General features: G+C 45.0%; 1 protein-coding gene across 3 annotated transcripts; it reads right to left on the bottom strand.

Annotated features, from left to right (window-relative positions):
• Nucleotides 1-288: 288 nt before the first annotated feature.
• Nucleotides 289-17,000, bottom strand: Clec4f (C-type lectin domain family 4 member F). Of its 3 annotated transcripts, XM_004849902.3 has the most exons (7): nt 16,890-16,981; nt 15,891-16,007; nt 15,467-15,574; nt 12,686-13,795; nt 2,435-2,586; nt 1,448-1,566; nt 364-704 (listed from the first exon to the last, which is right to left on the bottom strand). In XM_004849902.3, the coding sequence occupies exons 1-7, from the start codon at nt 16,948-16,950 to the stop codon at nt 554-556; spliced, it is 1,818 nt and encodes a 605-aa protein (XP_004849959.1). In that variant the 5' UTR covers nt 16,951-16,981; the 3' UTR covers nt 364-553. The 3 variants fall into 3 exon arrangements, with proteins under 3 accessions (XP_004849960.1, XP_004849959.1, XP_087072062.1); XM_004849903.2 differs by lacking the exon at nt 15,891-16,007 and having other exon boundaries at nt 289-704; nt 16,890-17,000; XM_087215936.1 differs by lacking the exon at nt 15,891-16,007 and having other exon boundaries at nt 16,790-16,895.
• Nucleotides 17,001-20,882: the final 3,882 nt, after the last annotated feature.

Raw genomic sequence — 20,882 nt, 5'->3', positions numbered from 1 at the left:
GCTCGTTTCATAGCACCTGGGAAGCAGAGTAGGGGAACAGGGCCAGAGAGAAACAGGCGAGGGACCATATTAGGACCCAAGGCCATGCCTCTGACATGCCCAGACACACCCAGGAGCATGCTTTATTCATCTGCTAGGCAGTTCTTAATCCAATGAAGTTGACATATCCAGATTAATGGCCACTGTATGCTTGTTTCAGGACAGAAGGAACACTGAGGGAAGGAAAGGCAATCCAGGGAAAAGCGAGTGTTATAGCCATCACAGGAACAAGCAAACACAAGTTTGTGTTCATTAAGTGAGTTTTTATTGAAGACCTGCTGTCTCATAGGCTTGTGCTGGTTGCTGATGAAAAACAGAGGCACAGCAAGGCTCTTCCCTGGAGGAACGACTGATCCCACTGGGTCACACGAGGTGAATATGTTTGAAAGGGCTAAATGAGAAGACAAGGCAGGAAACAAAAGCCAACGGAAGGCTGCAGATGACAGGTTGAGTTCCATGTCAGGGAGGAGGGTACAATACTGCAGCCAGGAGGGACCCACAGCTCTGGGCTGCCTCAGGCCATTGCCAGGCCTGTTTTCTTCTTGCATACCCACTGATAGGAGTTATTGCAGTTTATGTCGTTCCACTTCTTCTGAATATGGACGCAGTCTTCAGATTGCCCACTCCCATGTGGCCAGTTGTCTGGTTGATTCTTGTCCCAAAACCTGCAAGCAACAAAGCAAGTGTCTCTTCCCCCTATAAGAGCATAAAGGGCCACCCTTCATCTCCTAGTAGCTCCAGGATTGGGACAGGGCTGGAGCCAGAGATACCCTGAGAGTTGTTCTGCTGAAGTGTCCCTAAGTTACTGAGGATCCAGGGCCAAAAAGGAGGATCCTATGTGCTGCAAGCCCCTACCCTAGAATTTGTACTCAGATGCTTTCCAGTGGAGGGCTGGGTCCCTTGGGATCAGGTCTGAGTAGGACATAGAATAGGAAACAAACAAAAAAGCAAGAAGACCCACTCACAGGCTGCACCACGACCAGTCCTGGCATCTCTCTGTGGACATTAAACATACCATACACATCACATATACACACCACACATACTGCATACATATCATATACTATGCACATTACATGCTACACACATCACATACACATTACACACCACACATACCACATACACATATCACACACATCATAAACACACATCACACACCACACACATATCACATACCACACAATACTACATATATCATACACAGAGACATGACATATACCACACATACCACACACATGTATTACACACATCACAAACACACATCACACACTATACACATACCATACACCACACGCACAACACCAACACTAGGCAGGGATACACACACAAGACAGGCACTTACAAGAGTCTCTAGCCAAGCCTGCCAAAGAGAGTGCCTGGGACAGTGCCAGACAGTGGCTGGACTAACCTTTTGCTCTGGGCATTATTGAATGGTGTCCCATCTGTCCAGCGCCAGGAGCCCTCAGTACCCCTGTCAGTGAGGCCGATCCAGTAGTAAGAGGTACTTGTGAACTGTACCAGGAATGCCTATGGAAAAGGGATACAGTTGTGCCTGACCCTGTGTCAGAGAGCTGGTTCTGCAGGCTTCCCCACCCTGGTCCCACAGCATGAAGCCCATCTGCAGGAGCTGGGCCCTGCCCTGCACCTTCCAAGGCTTGTCCAAGACCTAGAGCAACACCAGGTCCCCTCAGGAGAAGCCCAGCTTCTCCCATGTTGACTGTTCCTACACAGTCCCTGCCCTTCATGGAGAATGTACCTTATTGGGACAAAGATAGTCCCAGCTGAAGCTTATTGAGATATGTTTTACAAAGTAGCATGCCCTTCCACAGCCCTGTAACAATAGTCAAGTGAGCGACAAGGAGAGGACAGTTCTGTAAGTTAAACTGAACCAAACTTTTTGTGGTCCTTTGTTAATAACCTGGCAAGTTCTGATAAGGACCTTGGCATGTGGACTTCCTGGGAGCACACTGCCTGTGATGGTCCTCAGAATCTGGTGTATGTCTAAGTATATGTCTGGTACCCAGGGGGTGCACTCAAGTCTGCTGTTCCTGAGCCTTCCACAGCCACCTGGTTAGGTGACATGAAAATCAGGATTGATAGCTAGAAAGGAAGCCTGAAGAAATCAAAGGCATAGGAACATTTAAGTTCCCTGATATTTAAGACCTGTCACCTGGTGCTAACTTCTTTTGCCCACCCTCATTTATTGAGGATGTGGGGGCTTACTGTCAGTACTTCCACCTCAGGTCAAGGTACTCACTGCAACTCAATAAATATTTGCTCTCTGCTCGACAAAAGAGACATGGAGGTCTCTGATCAAGAGGGGGAGGGCCAAAGCACCCAAGTCCCTTACCACATATAAAGTCCATCAGCCCCAACCCACACCTGCAACTCTGACCTGCTCCTCCTGAGAGGTGACCGATGCCAGGTGGGCTCCCTGGGACACACAGAACTGCTCAGCTTCATGCCAAGGCTTCTTGACATGAGAAAAGTAATACAAGTTTCCCCCATACACCTTCCAGCCTTGCAGGAGCAGCTGGAGAAGTTGATCTGGAACAAAAATTGGGGAGAAAGAAGTAGAAGCTGATGGTAGATGTCCCTAAGCTGATCTTTCTGACCTGTCCCAGTGCCAACTACTAAGGTTCACAAGCCCAGGAAATTCTTGATGCCCAGTGCTTCAGGAGCAAGGCCTGGGAGCCTGTACCACCATCCCACTACCCATCCTTTGGGAAGCAGCCCCAAGACACTCACCTGTCTCAGTCCCTATTGGGAGATTCACTCTGCTACCAGTCAGCACTGTTTCCAAATACCTTTCCTTTCTCCCAATTCACAGGGAGAGTATGATCATTCAACATCCTTCTATCTCCATTACTGTAATCTTCCTGGGAGATTCTCATAGCCATATCACAGCCTCCCTCATTTCTTCACTTCATCTCCATCTGCTTCAACTGCCCAGCCCCATGGCCATCCTGGTCTGCCTGACCTCCAGACTCTTAAGAACTGCTCCTTTGAGCTCAGCTCTTTCATCCCTCCCTGCCAGGACATTCTGCTCTCTGGCATTATCTCTACCACAGCCATGTAGAGTGGAGCTTCCTGGGCTCATGTACTCATCCACTTGTTCTCGCATTCCAGGTTCAACATTCTTTAATATTAGTCTATGAGTCAGAAGCCATTATACAAAGATCATTAAGACATGATCGATGCCCTCGAGGAACTTAGAGTCTAGTAAATGACACAGATGGGGAAAAGTTGTTGAAGATGTATTGATTTAAAAACATGTGCCAATTACAATAGAGACATGAAAGAGAGTACAGTCTGTTTCCCCTGGGAGGGACATGTGGCACAGGAAGAGCATCCTCCATGAGATTTCACTCAGACTGAGTCTTGAAAGACTGAGGAAGACTTTTCCAGGAGGTCAGTGCCCAGGAGAGCATTCCAGGCAGGAGAAAGTTTGGGCATCAAAGCAGAAATGAAATGGCATGGTGCAAGGTACCAAGTAACTGAGCAGATGACTTATGATCATTGTTTAAGGGTTGAGATAAAAATAGACAGGTTCATCAGCACTAAATCACATGGCCCATGTGAAAAGTTTGGATATTTTCCCCCCATGAGCAATGGAAAGCGTGAAGAGGTTTTAAGAAGGATCATAACAAGCTTAGACTTCACTGTAAAAACATTCTAACCTGGTAGCAACTGAATAGGAAGAAGGCACTTCTTATCATGCAGGACATCAATTATAACACAAAAGCAAATGTCTCAGTAAGAGACAGTAGTATGTAAACAGGAGTTCCCCAAATGTACTCCAAGACTGGCCATATCAGCATCATCTGGGAACCTGGCTGAACTGCACATTCTCAGGCCCACTCCACCCCTGCTCAATCTGAAATTGAGTTTAACAGTATTCGGTCCTATAAGCCGTCCAGGTGAGTCTGATTCTCTCCAAGGTCTAAGAATCCATAGTGAAAATCAAAGATTGGCAAACGGCAGTATGCAAATGTCATAGCCCAGAAGCCTAAAATATCTATTATTTGGCCCTTTAAGAAAAAGTTAAATCAGTGGTTCTTAGCATGAAAGCTATTAGAACCACCTAGGAAACTTTTTTTTTTTGTACCAGGGATCAAACTTGGATCCTTGTACTTGCGCAGTACCTAGGAAACTTTTTTAAAATCCTGAGGCCCAGCCTGCATCTCAGACCCCTACTTCCACTCAAAAAAAAAAAAAGAGGGTTGGAGCTTAAGCTCTGGAGAGCTTAATTTTTAAGCTCTAGGTGATTCTCCAAAGTGTTCCAAAAAACGTAGGGCAACCCTCATCTCTACCATACCAGTCAGAAGCCATAGGAGGGGTAAAAGAGAACAGCAGGGCACTTGGAAGGGCAAAGGGAAACGGGAGGACTTCCAGGCCCCTCACATACTACACACAAGACAGAGTACCAGACAAATGCTGGAAGCTCTCCCTCAAGCCTCCCTCATTGGCCCCATCTCTTTGGCAGCTGTTCCAGCCATATCTTCTCTCCCAGCCGCAATGTTCTCCTTACCCTTAGCAAGTAGCCTCCTACTCTACCCTGAAAGAGGCCCTACTAATGGCAACCCCTCTGTTTCTGTTCGCACATCTGCACAGCAGGGTGAACCACTCTGTCCACACCCTTCCCCACTGCAGCTAGGCCAAATTTGGCCCCACCCTTCTCTTCAATCCCTCAACTGTGCATTTCATCCTTCTTCCCCTCCTCCTCCTCTTTCTTCTTCCTCCTCTTCTTCTTTTTCTTCTTTACTCCTTCTTCCCCTCCTCCTCCTCCTCCTTCTTCTTCTTTTCTCTCTCTCTCCTTCTCTCTGATCTCCCTCTTCACTGCTTCCTTTCACTCTTAGATCAAGCCTATCAGAATCCACAAAAGCCATCCCAGGGAAGTTCACCAAAACATTAGCAGTAGGGTCAAATAGAAAATACAGATATTTTCTTGGGAACAAAGTGGTTGTTTTCTCATCTTTCATTTTTCAATATTTGCCACATTATTTATATTTCATATGCTGGTCTCCTTCAAAAATACCTCTTCCCATCTTGCCCCCAAAGGTTGACTTCATGTTTCCACCCTCAGCCCATTTTTCACAGTACATTCTGCCTCATGTAAATTCCCTCATTATTGCTACAGCCAGAACCAACATACCCAGGCCCACCAAATCTATGTATGCCACCCAGCCTCTCTCCTGAACTCTAGCCTGTGATGACATCCTTGAATCTCCCAAAGCATCCCAGACTCAGTATGTCAAATCTAGAACTGAGTGCACCCATTCCTCTTTGATTCCCTGTCTCAGTTGGAAGGCCATATAGTGAGCACCCTCCTTACAGCCCTGCAGCACCTCCTCAATCCCTGGGATAGGAGAGCCAAGCTCAGAGCCACTTCCTGTCTCCCCAAGCCATCTAATCCTCTAGCACAGTGTTTTCAAACCATACTCACCAATCCATTAGTGGATTGTGACAAGCTTTTTAATAAAGGATAGATTGAGATGCCTAATCACCCCGCTGCAGACAGGCAGGTCTGCCCATGCCCTACCGAGGTCCTGAGTTGCACAGAACACACCGAATCAGCCCACTGCAGACAGGCAGGTCTGTGCACGCCCTAACGAGGTCCTGAGTCATGAGGAAGATGACAAATCACCCCGCTGCAGACAGCCACCTGATTCCACACTACAAAGACGCAGATGACACCAGACCACCAGACCAAGGTACTGAGTCCCACTGTTCCCGGCCCAGAGGTAGGGGCTTCTGAGCCGTTGTACCACTGCTCCTGGTCCAGAGGAAGGGGCTTCCAGGCCACCATCCCTCCCACCACTCCCAGCCCAGAGGGAGGGGCTGCTGAGCCACCATCCCACTGCTCCTGGTCCAGAGGAAGGGATTTCCTGGCCACCATCCCTCCAGCTGCTCCCAGCCCACAGGAAAGGGCTTTTGGGTCACCATCACTACCACTGCTCCCGGCCCCTGCCCCACCTCACCCAGCTCAGAGGAGGCAATCCATGCAGGCGCTAACAGCCCCCCACCCTAGTTGAAATGAGAAAACACGTAAATAAGTCTCAAAACCAGGCTTCCAGATCACCTACAGCAACCCCAAAGGGAAATGAGATGGAACACTCTGATACTCAACCACCTGGACCCACTGAACTGGCAACAAAAGGGGATCTGGAAAAAATGAAATCAGAAATAATTTCTCAGATAACAGGAGAAATTGTGCCCCTAGTGCAAGACATGATTAATAAATCTAGAGAGGAGCTCAGGAACATGATGGAATCCCAACAGAGGAAACAAATGGAATCCATAAAACAGATGCAAATAGATTTCCAGGACATGAAAAACTCCATTGAAAGTCTATGCAGCAGAATGAGCCAATGTGAGGACAGAATTTCAGATATAGAAGATAAGATTGCAATTAGTGACCAGGAAAAGAAAAATTGCTTCAAAATTATAAGGGAACATGAGAAATCAATCCAGCAGCTGCTAGATAATGCAAAGAAGAATAACATAAGACTGATTAGACTCAATGAAGAAACAGGAGAGAGTGGAGATGACATAAAAAAATCTCTTCACAGAAATAATGGCAGAAAACTACTCAAGCAGGGGAAAAGAGCTTGACATACAGATAAGTGAGGCATATAGGACTCCAAATAGCCTTGATCAAAAAAAATCTACACATAGGCATATAATTGTTAAGATTTCAGAAACTCAACAGAAGAACAAAGTTCTACAAGCAGTTAGAGAAAAGAAACAAATCACATACAAAGGAAAGCCCATCAGAATCACAGCGGACTTCTCAACACAAACCATCAAGGCAAGAAGAGCTTGGAGTGACATATTCCAAGCCCTAAAAGAAAACAGCCTCCAACCCAGATTGATGTACCCTGCAAAACTATCTTTCAAAATGGATGGAGAAATAAGATACTTTCATGACAAAGAGCACTTTAGGAGCTTCATGAATACCAAACCAGCACTCCAAAGAATTTTACACAATATCCTAGGAACAGACATTGACAATCACAGACCCAGGAAGCAAAGCAGAATGAACCCATCTGGCATGACAAGAAATTAAATGTAAAGGGGGACAACCCAACAAAAAGAAAAAGTCATGGCAATGACAAGTCAATACTCTTCAGTTGTAACCATCAATGTTAATGGTCTCAATTCACCAATCAAAAGAAATAGACTGGCAGAATGGGTCAAGAAGCAAAATCCAACAATATGCTGCATACAAGAAACACACTTCATTCAAAATGAAACTCATAGACTGAAAGTTAAAGGGTGGAAAACAATACTCCATGCAACAGGAACCCGGAAAAAAACAGGAGTAGCTATCCTCTTGGCAGATCAAGTAGATTTCAAACCAACACTGATTAAGAGAGACGAAGAAGGACACTACATCCTTGTAAAGGGAAGAATCCAAGAGGAAGAGATAACAATCATAAATATCTATGCACCAAACACTAGTGCACCCAACTATATAAAACAAATACTAACAGACATGAAAAGTCATATATGCACTAATACAATTGTAGTGGGGGACCTCAACACAACACTGTCACAAATAGATAGATCAACTAGACTAAAAATAAGTAATGAAATACTAGAACTCAATTGAACTCTTGAACAAATGAACTTAACAGATATTTACAGAGTCTTCCACCCCACAAAATCAGAATACACATTCTTCTCAGCTGCACATGGGTCATTCTCCAAAATAGACCACATACTCACACATACAACATGTTTAAGTAAGTGGAAAGGAATTGAAGTTATCCCCTGTATATTATCAGACCATAGTGCGATGAAATTGGAGATCCATAGCAAAAGAAACTCAAAAAATTTCATAAACATGTGGAAATTGAACAACACACTTCTGAATAACCAATGGGTCACAGAGGAAATTAGAGAAGAAATCAGACAGTTCCTTCAATTAAATGACAATGACAATACAACATATTGGAATCTATGGGACACAATGAAAGCAGTCTTACGAGGGAAATTCATAGCAGTGAATATGCATATTAGGAAAACAGAACGAGCCCAATTAAACAACCTGATGCTAAGCCTCAAGCTTCTAGAAAAAGAAGAGCAGGACAACCCCAAAGCTCATACAAGGGAGGAAATTATAAAGATCAGAGGAGAAATCAATGCAATGGAAACTAAGAGAATGATACAAAAAATCAATGAAGCCAAGAGTTGGTTCTTCAAAAGAATCAACAAAATTGACAAACCTTTAGCCAACCTTGTCAGAAAAAGGAAAGAAAGGGCCCAAATCCATGCAATGAGGAATGAAAAGGGTGAAATTACAACAGACCCAGCAGAAATCCAGATGATCATCAATACCTACTTCCAGAACCTATACGCAAATAAGATGGACAACACAGAAGAAATGGACAGATTCCTAGATACATATGAATTACCAAAGTTGAACGAAGAAGACCTAAAAATTCTGAACAACCCAGTATCACCCAATGAAATTGAAAATGTAATTAAAAACTTATCACCTAAGAAAAGCCCGGGCCCTGATGGCTTCACTGCTGAATTCTACAAGACATTTAGAGAGGAACTGCTGCCACTACTGTTTAAACTCTTCAATGAAATTGAAAGGGAAGCAATACTCCCAAATTCATTCCTGGAAGCAAGCATCACCTTGATCCCCAAAGCAGAGAAAGACCCAACTGAAAAAGAGAACTATAGGCCAATCTCACTAATGAACATAGATGCAAAAATCCTTAATAAGATAATGGCAAACAGAATGCGGAAGATCATCAAGAAGATCATACACCCTGATCAAGTGGGATTCATCCCAGGGATGCAGGGATGGTTCAATATATGCAAATCAATTGATGTAATACACTATATCAATAGAGCCAAGGACAAAAACCATATGATTATCTCCATAGATGCAGAAAAAGCATTTGACAAAATCCAACATGCATTTATGATAAAAACCCTACAAAAAATTGGAATAGATGGTCTCTACCTCAAACTGATAGAAGCCATCTATGAAAAACCAACAGCCAATATCATACTAAATGGTCACAAAATGAAATCCTTCACACTAAAATCAGGAACAAGACAAGGTTGTCCACTATCGCCACTCTTGTTCAATATAGTTCTGGAAGCATTAGCCACGGCAATTAGACAAGAGAAAGAAATAAAAGGAATAAAGATAGGAAATGAAGAAGTCAAATTGTCATTATTTGCAGATGACGTGATACTCTATATAGAAGACCCCAAGAACTCCACCAAAACTCTTCTAGACTTAATAACCAAATTCAGTCAAGTAGCTGGTTACAAGGTCAACACACAAAAATCAATAGCTTTCCTCTACACCAATGACAGACTCACTGAGAGAGAAACAGGGCAAAAAATTCCTTTCACAATAGCATCCAAAAACCTGAAATACCTAGGAATCATCCTAATGAAAGAAATCAGGACCTCTTCTCTGAAAACTATGGCACTCTGAAAAGAGAGATTGAAGATATCAGAAAATGGACAGACATCCCCTGCTCCTGGGTAGGAAGGATTAATAGAGTGAAAATGGCCATACTTCCAAAACTGCTATATAGATTTAATGCAATTCCAATTGAGATCCCAGCAGCATACTTCATAGACCTCGAGAAAACAATCCATAAATTCATTTGGAACAAGAAGAGACCCAGAATAGCAAAAGCAATTCTAGGTAACAGAGATACGGCAGGGGGTATCACAATCTCCAACCTGCAACTATACTACAAAGCTACTGTGATAAAATACAGCATGGTACTGGCAAAGAAACAGACTTGAGGACCAGTGGAACAGATTAGAAGATGCAGAAACAATGCCAGACACACTCAGCCATCTCATCTTCGACAAAGGAGCCAAACACCCTCACTGGAGGAAAGATAGCCTCTTTAATAAATGGTGCTGGGAAAATTGGGGTTCAACTTGCCAAAGATTAAAACTAGACCTATATCTCTCACCATGCACTAAACTAAAATCAAACTGGATTAAAGATCTAAATATTAAAATAGAAACTCTGAACCAGTTGGAACAGAGGTTAGGTAGAACCCTTGAAGACATCGGTATAGGAAAAGATTTTATGAACAAAACCTCAGTTGCCCCTGAACTAGCACAAACAATCAACAAATGGGATCTCTTCTTATTAAAAAGCTTCTGCACAGCAAGAGAAACCATCAGCAGTGTGAAGAGACAACCCACAATGTGGGAAAACATCTTCACCTGCTCTTCTTCAGACAAAGGTCTACTATCTCGAATCTATAAAGAACTTAAAAAGATCAGACCTCTCAAATTTAAAGACCCAATCCAAAAATGGGCATCTGAAATGAACAGACATTTCTCAGACAAAGAAGTAGAAATAGCAAATAAATACATGAAAAGATGTTCAACATCACTGGTCATTCGAGAGATGCAAATGAAAACAACACTGAGATTCCACCTCACTCCAGAAAGAATGGCTGCTATCATGAAATCAACCAATAACAATTGCTGGCGGGGCTGTGGGGAAAGAGGAACCCTGCTCCACTGCTGGTGGGAGTGTAGACTGGTGCAAGCACTGTGGAGATCAGTATGGAGATAACCCAAAGAACTAGGACTTTCCAGTCCCATTTGACCCCGCTATTCCACTGCTGGGGATCTTCCCCAAAGAATTAAAAGAATCATACCACAGTGATATATGTGCACCCATGTTCATAGCAGCACAGTTTGTAATAGCTAAAACTTGGAAACAGCCCAAATGCCCATCAACTGGAGACTTGATAAAGAAAATGTGGGGTTTTTTAATAAAATGGAGTACTACTCAGCCATAAAAAATGAGAAATTAGAGACATTTATAGCTAAGTGGATGCACATTGAGGCCATACTCTTAAGTGAAATGAATAGGACACACATGTGTAAATACTGAATAGTTTCTCTGGTGTGAGAAACTGAAAGTGTAAATAAGGACTAAATGTATAATAGGTAATGTGAAATAGGAAGAAAAGGGACAAAGGGGAAGGAAGTGGGAGGGCTAGGGGAAAGGATAGAAGGGAATGGGATTAATATGAGAAAATGGAAAAATAGGAACAAAATCTTTGTAAATAGGGAGGAATGGAGGAGTTGAAGGGAGGGCTGGGCAAGGGTGAAAAATAAGAACCAAGAGAGACTATGTAAAGGTGCAAATTTCCAATGATGAATGTCATTACATTGTATACCTAAAATGTACCAATGATTAGAATGAATAATAGATAATGTAAAATAGGAAGAAAAGGTCCAAAGGGGTAGGGGTAGTGGGAGGGGCAGGGGAAAGGAAAGAAGGGAAAGGAAAAAATGATGAGAAATGGAAAAAATGGAAATAAAGTCTTTGTAAATAGGGAAGGGTGGAGGGCGTGAAGGGAGGGCTAGGAATGGGGAAAAAATAAGAACCAAGATGCATTATATAAAGGTACAATTCCCAATAAAAAAAAATAAAAAATAAAGGATAGATTATATAATATCATGATGCATTGATGCAGTAAAAGTTTTGCTTTTTGAAATGTGTGTTTGTGCATGCATGCACTTATGCGTAGTTGTACATATTTATACTGGGTCACAATATAAAATGAACTTTATGCTATGGTTATATTCAAACAATGTGGAAAGCCACTGATCATGCCTACTGTCCTTTCAGCCTGCATCTCATGACTTCCCCACAGGTTAGTCATGCTGCCTGAAGCCTCCTGAACCTCAGTTTCATGTTTCCATGTCTGCAAACTTATTACTGTCCTTTCCTATTTGTTTGGCAAATAGCTTTTAGTACTTAAGGACAATTCAAGGGCCAACTTCTCAGCTAGTATCTTCTGATCCTTCCTCACAAAAGATCTCCCCCACTGATAACTCCCTCAGAAGATTCCTTCCCTTATTTCTTTTCCTCCTTCATCTCAGTTCCCAGTACCTGCTTCTCATTTCTCACTTACTCTTCTTTGCATGTCTTTCCTACAAGTCTGCCCTTCTGCCCAAAAACTTGTCAAAGTAGGTAGCATGTCCTGTTCATCTTTATACCCCTGACATTAATAGGGCCTCAGTAAAATGTCAGGTGAGTGCCTGAATTCTGGGTACTTTGTTAAATTGTCTTACATCTGTTAACTCATTTGATCTTTACTGGGAAGCAAATACTGTTTGTTTCCACTTTTTAAAAAAATACAGCTCAGAGGAGGTGACGAAGTTGTTCAAGACCACATCAATTCTCCCATCCAAGTACTAATCAGACTCAACCCTGCTTAGCCTCTGAGAGCATCTGAGCTTGGGTATGTTCTGGGTGGTGTGTCTGTAGATAAGGCTACATCATTTCTGATAGCAGGGAGTACAAAAGCAGGGGCTTTCCAGCCCCACTAGCATAAGCTGTCCTTGTTTCACATCTTCTCCATATATAATTAATTTCCCAGGTGTTCATTTTGTTCCTCTAACTAGATTATAGGCAGTTTGAGAGCAGGGAAAATGTCACCTCATGCCACCTCCACCACTCCCTAGTTCACTGGATTTAGTCCTGTCTCCAGCACCCACACTCCTCCCCTGGGAGATTTGTCCTGAGGTAAGAAAAGAGGTTGAAGGGACAAGAGAAAGGGACAAAAGTCTCCACCCTCCCAAGAGACTGTGCGTCCCAGCCAGATCCATCTCTCCCACTTACTTTGGGTTGTTTGTAGCTGCTCCAGTGAAGCAATGATTGCACGGAGGGTCCCCAGGCTACTCTGCTCCTCCTGGATTTTCGCTGTTAGAGTTTTGGTGTTCTCTAAATCCCCTTTTAACTTCTGCATCTCGGCACTGACCTTCTGAAGATTACTCCCTAACATCTGCATCTGAGAATTTAAGGCTGCAGTATCTTTCATTCCTTGTTTTAAGGTCTGTATCTCTGTGCTGGCAGTTTTCAACTGACCATTTAATATCTGGATCTGGGAGTTTAAGGTATTGGCATTTTCCAGCTCTGCTTTTAACACTTGGATCTGAGCATCTGTCTGCTCCAGATGGCCATTTGCTAGTTGGGTCTGGGTAGTGACAGTTTCCAAATCTCCTTTTAACAGGTGCATCTCATTACCAGCCATTTCCAAATGACCTCTCAGTATGAGGATCTCAGCTCTAGTGTTGTCTAAACTGCCTTTGAGAAGGGTCTGGGTCTGGGAGTTTAGAGTATTTGCATTTTGCAGGCTTCCCCTTAGCCTTTGCATGTCAGCCTGGGCTCCTTCCAGGCTACTTCTTAAAATCTGATTCTGGGTCCTCAAGTCATTGACACTATCCAGGTGACCTCTCAGAGTGTTTATCTCAGCATTTGCATTCTTTAAACTACTATTTGCCAAGCTGGCCTGGGTGTTGGCCATTTCCAAACCTGCCTTCAACATTCGAATCTCAGTGTTCACACTTTCTAAGCCTCTGCTTAGCATGTAGAGCTCAACACTGGTGTTTTCTGAGCTGCTTTTTAAGAAATCCTGGGTCTGGAAGGTTAAAGCAGTTGCCTTTTCCAGATCTCCCTTCAGCTTCTGGATCTCAGCATTGGCCCCCTCCAAGGAATTTCCTAGCATCTGGGTCTGCAGACTCAAGGCACTGGCCTCCTGTAGAGCACCTTTGACCATCTGGATGTCAGCCCTGGTGTCGCCCAGATGAGCCCCAAGCACCTGGACCTGAGAACTGACATTGTCCACTCTGCACTTCAACATCTGGATCTCCACATGCCAGGTGCTGGAATTTTCCATGTGGCTCTTAAATATCTGGATAGTGTCTTGCACCCTGCCAAAGTAGTAGTGACCTGGAGGGAGGAAGCAGAGAATGCCCAATATGTAGGAAAAATCATATAAGCCAAGTGGGATGCTCTTAAAAATTCTGAGGAAAATGTCCGCACCACAGCCCTACATGCTCCTCAGGCAGCCTGTTAGTCACTGCTGTCACCAAGACCCTAGGGATGAGCCTCCTGAGAATGTAGGCCACCAAAAAACAAAATAATTGACCTATCTAGCTGTCATACATGAACAGAGGGGTCAGATGGATTGAACCACCTGCATAGTGTAAACTAGCCAATAAGAGTCATGTGGGAAGGTTTGGATTATTTGGCTATTGTAATTGTTCACCTTGAAAGTAACCAATTTTATCACCTAGAGCTGCTGAAGTTTAATTCTACCATAGAAATTTCACATAGATTGGTCATTGTGAAAAAAATAGATATGAGTAAAGGTCAGTTTACTTTTATAGTATATTTGTACACCACTTGATTCACCTTTGTTTCATCCTAAACACTGTAAACTGCAAACAAATTTTCTGGTCACAAATTCCACAAAGGGGTGGGGAGCAGGTATCCCAGGAGGAAGTACACTGTTCAATCCCCACACCCAGGGTACAGGCAGGCCATACCCTCTAGGGGACACTGGATACAGTGTCTTTCAAAGGGCTGGCATTCTGATGTTATATAGGGCAAGGAGCCCTATAAAACAATTTGAAGATATGGGAGACTTGACGGAAAGGCTTTGGTCATTGGAGCCACTCAGGGATACTCTGGCCCCCTTTATCCTGTAGAGTCTTTCCCAGCAGCCCCACCTGCCTCTGTCTCTGGTCCTGCTAGAATCCTGGGCTCACTTCATGAATTGGGGCCTAATTTCAAACATTTACGGTCACTCCTGAGTCTAGCATCTCCATAGGAACAGAGAGAAGAAACCAAGCGGTCAAGGACCCTTTCTGGATTACCAACGCATTATTCCTCAGGCTCCACCTAGGTGAGTGTGTGAGGCTTCAGCCACTGTGCTAATGTAAGACCAGGCCTTGGGATGTGGGGGAAGCTAGTCAAAAATCCTACCTTACAAAGACGGATACCCACAGAAATGTGGGCATATGATTTTTCAGCAAAGATACAAAGGGAATTCATAAAGAAAGGATAATCTTTTAAACAAATACTACTGAAACAATTAGATATCCATGGGGGGAGGGCTTCAATCCTCATACAATTATATAAAAATTTCTGAATAAAAATGAAAAACTGTAAAATCTACAGAAGAAAACAGAAGCTACAAGGAAAGATTAAGGAGGCAGAAAGAAAAAGAAAGCTAATCTGTAGTTATGGCAAGCAGATCAGTGTTTGCCTGGGATTGAAGGAGGGGAGACGGAGGGATCACACAGGGCCACAAGTAAACTCCTGCTGGATGATAAATCTATTATCTTGATTGTGGTGATGGTTTCACAAGTACAGACATACATCAAAACTTACCAGACTGTGCTTTAACTATGTGCACTATACTGTGTGCCTATTATACCTCCATAAAGCTGGTTTTTAAAAAAAAAAAAAAAACACACACACACAAAAAGTGTTTTTTCTAAGGAGGATGGAACATATTCAGGGACCTAAGGGTGTTGGAAAAGATGCTGGTCCCAGGGTTTGGGCTCCTGAATGCCCCATCTCCCTCCCTGCCTCTGCCCCACTATGGTTACTCACTATTCAGTTCCACAGGTAACTGTTCAGTAGTGTTGTCTCCTGGAAACATGACTTGAAAGTCTTGGAAGGAAGGATGTTCCTCCGATGTAGGGTTTCGGGGCTGTAGAGCTGAGACACCCCATTCCTGGGTCAGTACCATCCCCAGCCCTGGGCCCAAGAGAACAGGCTGCCCCATAAGGGTTAGGATTCCAGAAAGAGAGCAATGGCACCAAGGACACCCTGAGAGATTCCCCCATGAGCCTTAGTTCTTAGGTGGCTCCACCCTGCACAGTGGCCTGCACCTGGGAAAGCTGTGGTCTAGGCTGTGATGGCAGTGGGATGGCCCTTCTGGGAGCAGATGGGACCAGAGAATGTATATCTGGGTCCCTTGGGGCCTCTGTGCAGGAAGGAAAGTTAGTGGAATTCTCATCACCTGGGAACTTACCCCCAACAAAGAGAGCCACAAGAGAGGAGACCAGGGTCACAGCTATGAATATCATGGCACCCTGAATAAGCTTGAGCATCTTGGGGGCAGTAGGAGCCACTGTCACGGGGTCCATCCCTGCAGGGGAGAAGCCAGGGTCCCGGATGAGAGGGGGCTGTGCAGGTGGGGACAGAGCCAGGCTCTCTGACTTGGTTCCTGGTCTGTCCAGGGAGGACGAGAATATCTGCCACACTTAACACCCTCTGGGCTGTGAAGAAGGAAGAGAAAACACTGTGAAGCATTCACAGAGGTCACTGTGGAGCACTGGTAGCAATGCAAAGGCAGGAATGCGGCCTAGACTAGGCTCTCAGAATCCCAAGGAGGCCGGGGGGCGGGGGGAGGGGGGCAGGGACTGAACATGGCATAGAGGGTAGGACAACAAAAGCATGGTTTGAGTGAAAGAAGAAAGAGAGGGAAATAGTGAGATAAGAGGGAGGGACAGAGCAGGAGCCCAGACCTGAGTCCCAGAGCAAAATCACAGCCCTTTGGGGCCACTCTCCTGCCTCGTCACACTACACATGGGGGAATCCTTGAGCCTCTCCAGCTGGGATCAGAATGCCACTGAAGATGTTCTGAAAAGGCTGTGTCTGAGCTTTCTATGAACTGTGGTGAGGGACAAAAGGGTGCCCAGGAAAACCCACTAAGGTTGGACAGAGGCCAGTCCAGATTCCCAGAGACCTCACAGGGCCAGCCCATGTGCAGAACTAGAGTTCAAAACCAGGTCCATCTGAATTGAAAGCACACCCCCTTTCTTCTGCCAGGTTGCTGTCACCAGTGGGAGGGGTCTGGAAAGATTTCATACAGAGACTGGGCTGTGCCCAGCGTTCCTATCCTCTGCCTGATCCACTTTCCACCCTTACCTGTGTGTTGAGGCCCAACAGTGATGAGCTGAGCTCCAGCCTGCCACAGAGGAGTGCAGAGGGCTGGGGGATAAGCAAGCTATGCCTTGACTTTTCTCACCTCGGGGGTGCAAGGAGACACATTGGTTGTCTGTGCAGAAGTGGACTGCGTTACCATCCATCTCTGAATCCTTTACCCACTCAGCCTGGAAAGGCTGTTCTGCAAGCCAGCAACAGTGGAAGAGAAACTGAGACACTCAGGATTTATATTCTCCTGTCAAGGTCATGACTTCTCTCCTTACTGACTCTGCAGAAATCCAGCCCAGCACGGCTCCTCCCCTTGGGCTCCCAGGAGCCCATCAGTCCAGGGCCCTGTCCTCTTCCTTTGCATTAGCACCCCTGCCCCCAGTACCCCAAATGCTAGCCTCTGCTCCAGAGTTACAAATTCACCTGCTCTCTGGGGGCTAAGACTAGACACCCTGTGGGGCTGGGGGTGGTGAGGAAGTCCTCAGCTTTGCAGAGAAAACATCTTTGTGAGTGCAGGTGACTCCTACTCCTAGCCCCAGTATCTCTTAGGTAAATGGTCAAGTTACAGAGGATAGCAGGGTCAGTGAAGGAGGAGCTTACAGATCAATGCAAGAGGCAGGGGAACTCACTGCCCACTCAGTATCTTATAACAGGATTACTGGAAAGTGCTTGAGGTAAGAGTTATTTTGTGTTTGCTGTTGTTGCTTGTTTCTTTTTGCAGTGTTGGGGATCAATTTCAGGACCTCATGCATGGTAGGCAGGCACTGTACCACTGAGCTACATCCTCAGCCCTGAGGTGACTTTAAAAAAATATTTGGACTAGACACTGTTGTACACATCTATAATCCCAGAGCTCTGGGAGACTGAGGCAGGAGGATTGAAAGTTCAACACTGCTTCAAATTTTTAAAAAATAATAATTTAAGGGCTGGGAATATAGCTCAGTAGGAAAGCCTTGGGTTCAATCCCCTCCCCCAAAATCGGGTCTTTGTCTTCAGTCCTACCCAGAATTCCTAAAACCCTCCCTTTCCTGGGTGATAGATGTGTCTCTTACTATTCATAATGAGCCCCTTTCCACTACACTTAAGTTTGTGTTAATGCGCTGACTCGGGAGCCCTAAATAGTTTCAAGATGCCAACTGGCCCCAGAAAGACCAAACATGATTAAAGGGTGGAACTTTCAGCCACCCACCTGCATTCCCCATTCTCAGAGTCCAGGTTGGAGAAAGGGGCTGGAGACAGGGTTATAAAATCTCTTGAATGATAAGATTCCAGGAGCCTCCTGGTTGTTGAACCTGCCCACCCTGACTGGACAGAGGTCCTGTGCTCAGGGCTCTTGGCCCTTGCCTTAGGTCTCTCTTCATCTGGTTGATGGCATCCTTTACAATAAACTCTAATATTAAGTTTAGTGTTTTCCCAATCCTGTAAGTTGTCCTAATGAATCATCAAAACTGAGGGGATGTCAGGGAAACCTCCAGGTTTTTAGTGAGCCAGTCAGAAGTGTGGGTCCCCTGGGGACCTCCTCTTGTGGACCATGCCCTTAACCCATGGGATCTGAAACTCAGGGAGTTAGTGTCAGAATCCACTCAAACTGCTGGAGGCCAAGCCAGTGCCAGAGAGTTGGTTGGTTTCAGAAAAAAAAAACAAACACTTGGTATCAGAAGTCCTGTCAGAGGCTACCATGCAGGGCCTCCCTGAATCCAAGACTTCAACTTTTGTAGATTGGACTATCCCCCTGACAAGATTAGCTTCTCAGCACCAATTCAAAAGGAACTGGTACATAAGACTGACCCCAATGTTCTCTCTCTCTCTCTCTCTCTCTCTCTCTCTCTCTCTCTCTCTCTCTCTTTCTTGTACCAGGGATCAAACTCAGGACCTGGTGCTTATGAGGCAGGCTTCAGCACCACTGGCTAAATCCTTGGCCTTGTTCTGCTTTTCAATGCGAATTATAATCTCCTTCCAAGAGGAAAATAAAAATACTGCTTCAGATGGCTCCTGCTACTTGATGGACCTAGAACTAGAAATAACGGAAGCAAAGCATCATAGAGACCAGTGTCAAGGAGCTCTGCAAGCCTGATGTCTTCCTGTCTACAAAAAGGATAACGGAACTAACATTCTCACTGGCTGGTCAGAGCCTCTCTCCCAAAGTCAATTCTGGGGATACTCACTATTTTAGTTACTTTTTCATTGCTGAGACAAAATATCTGACACCCAAAGTTAAAGGAGGAAAGGTTTATTGTAAGTCAGTTTGTAGAGATTTCAGATCATAGTTGACTGGCTCCAAGGCAGGGTGGCATGGCAGAGGGACATCACAGAGGAGATACAGTTTCTGGTGGGCAGAAGGCAACAAAGCAGCAAGTGAAGCAGCAAGCAAAAACTGCTGCCTTCTTTCTGTCCTTTATCATATATCCAGGCTACACATCCTTATGATGGGTAGCACTCACATCCAGTGTCTGAGTTACTTTTCTCACTGCTAAGACAAAATATACAACACCCAGAGTTAAAGGAGGAAAGATTTATTTAGCTTACAGGTCATAGAGGTTTCAGTCCATAATTGGCTGGCTCCAATACTGAGTAGCACATGGCAGAGGAGCAACAGTTCATGGCGGAAGAAAACAGCAAAAGCAACAGGGACCTTAACAGCATCTCCTGTTTCTTTTATCTTATCCAGACTACTATAGGGCAGGTAGCACTCATACCCTTAATCCCAGTGCCCTTGAGCCTAGCACTGCACCATGAAACAATTCCAACATCACACACTCTAGATCCAACCACTTCCAAAAAGCCCCTCCTTGGTTCTTTCCCATATCTTTTTCACAATTCCTAGGGTCAGCCTCCCATAGGCTTCTAGGCATTGATTAAAAGTTCAGTGGTGGGGAAGCCAAACTGAAAGGGACCAAGATTGCAGCATAGGTCTAGGAAGAGCCTGTGTCATGGAGGTCACTGTCAACTCAGGAAGCAGCTAGCCCATGGGCACCTAACCTACAGAGTGACTACCTTCACCCAATTCATGATGGGGACTGTGTGTGTGTGTGTGTGTGTGTGTGTGTGTGTGTGTGTGTGTGTGTAGGGGAGAGGTATGGCACGTACGGTGCAGAGCCCCATCTTTTATGCCTGATCTCCCATCTTTTGAGAGCTGATCTGATGGGAGGAAAGACATCACAGGGCTGTGCAGGCACCCCTTTCTGCACCAGTCTCAGCCCTGGCAGAGGCCCCAGCAACATCTGCCAAGCCCCTTCTTTCTCTGCAGGGAATGGGAGCCACTGTAGTTTCCTCCCCAGAGACAGCACTGAAAGGAAAGGGCCCATCTTGGTTTCTATTTCTTCACACACAGGAAGAGTCAGACTAGATCCACTTAGGAACTATTTTTTTCCAGGGGCCTTGAAAGCAGAACTTTGGGGATCCCTTGCTCAGCAAAACAGCAGAATGTGGGCCAGGCGAGGGCAAAGTTCTCCCAACTACAATCAGCAGAAATTCTTGCCTTGCCTTCCCTGTCTCCACCCCCTCCTGCCACCTCCCACCCTACCCCAGAATCCTAGCTCTTATATTTCCCACAAGAATACCATCTGCCCCCAAAAAAGAAAACCCAGGAGGTTACAAGAGCCTTGCTGACAGGATTCTCTGCTCCCTGGCCAGAGAAAGATAAATAGCGTTTTACAGAACCAGTCCACAGGTGGGGTCACTCACATGTTTGTTTCTCCTGCCCCCACCCAAAGGTCGAGCTCTTGGTGATTCCCTGGTTTAGCACCTATAGACCAGTAGCTGCAAACGCCTGGGAAATGCTTCAGTTATCTTATCAACCCCTAAACATCACAGGTTGAGGAGTTATTCCAGGGAATGGCTAGATTCAACAGTTTGATGACAAGCAAAAGCCCAAGCAAGGCTGCAGACAGGTGCTCAGGCAGCAAAGGGCTCACAGGGCTCCCTGCTACAGGCACCATGCCAGAGTGTACTTTGAGAATCACACTTCCCTCTTCCTCAGTCCATCTGATACGGGCAAAGTTGAACCCATCTCCATCACCAGACTGAAGGACGAGCTGGTGACTTGATACACATAACCCATCTCCCTGAACTTTCTCAGGGCTTCAGG

The sequence above is a fragment of the Heterocephalus glaber genome, unplaced genomic scaffold (genome assembly GCF_053883595.1).
Source record: "Heterocephalus glaber isolate CG9 unplaced genomic scaffold, H.glaber_assembly_v1.0 deba00001456, whole genome shotgun sequence".
Lineage (NCBI taxonomy): Eukaryota > Metazoa > Chordata > Mammalia > Rodentia > Bathyergidae > Heterocephalus > Heterocephalus glaber.
The sequence above is the reverse complement of the archived record's forward strand: the minus strand, read 5'-3'. Positions and strand labels throughout refer to the sequence as shown.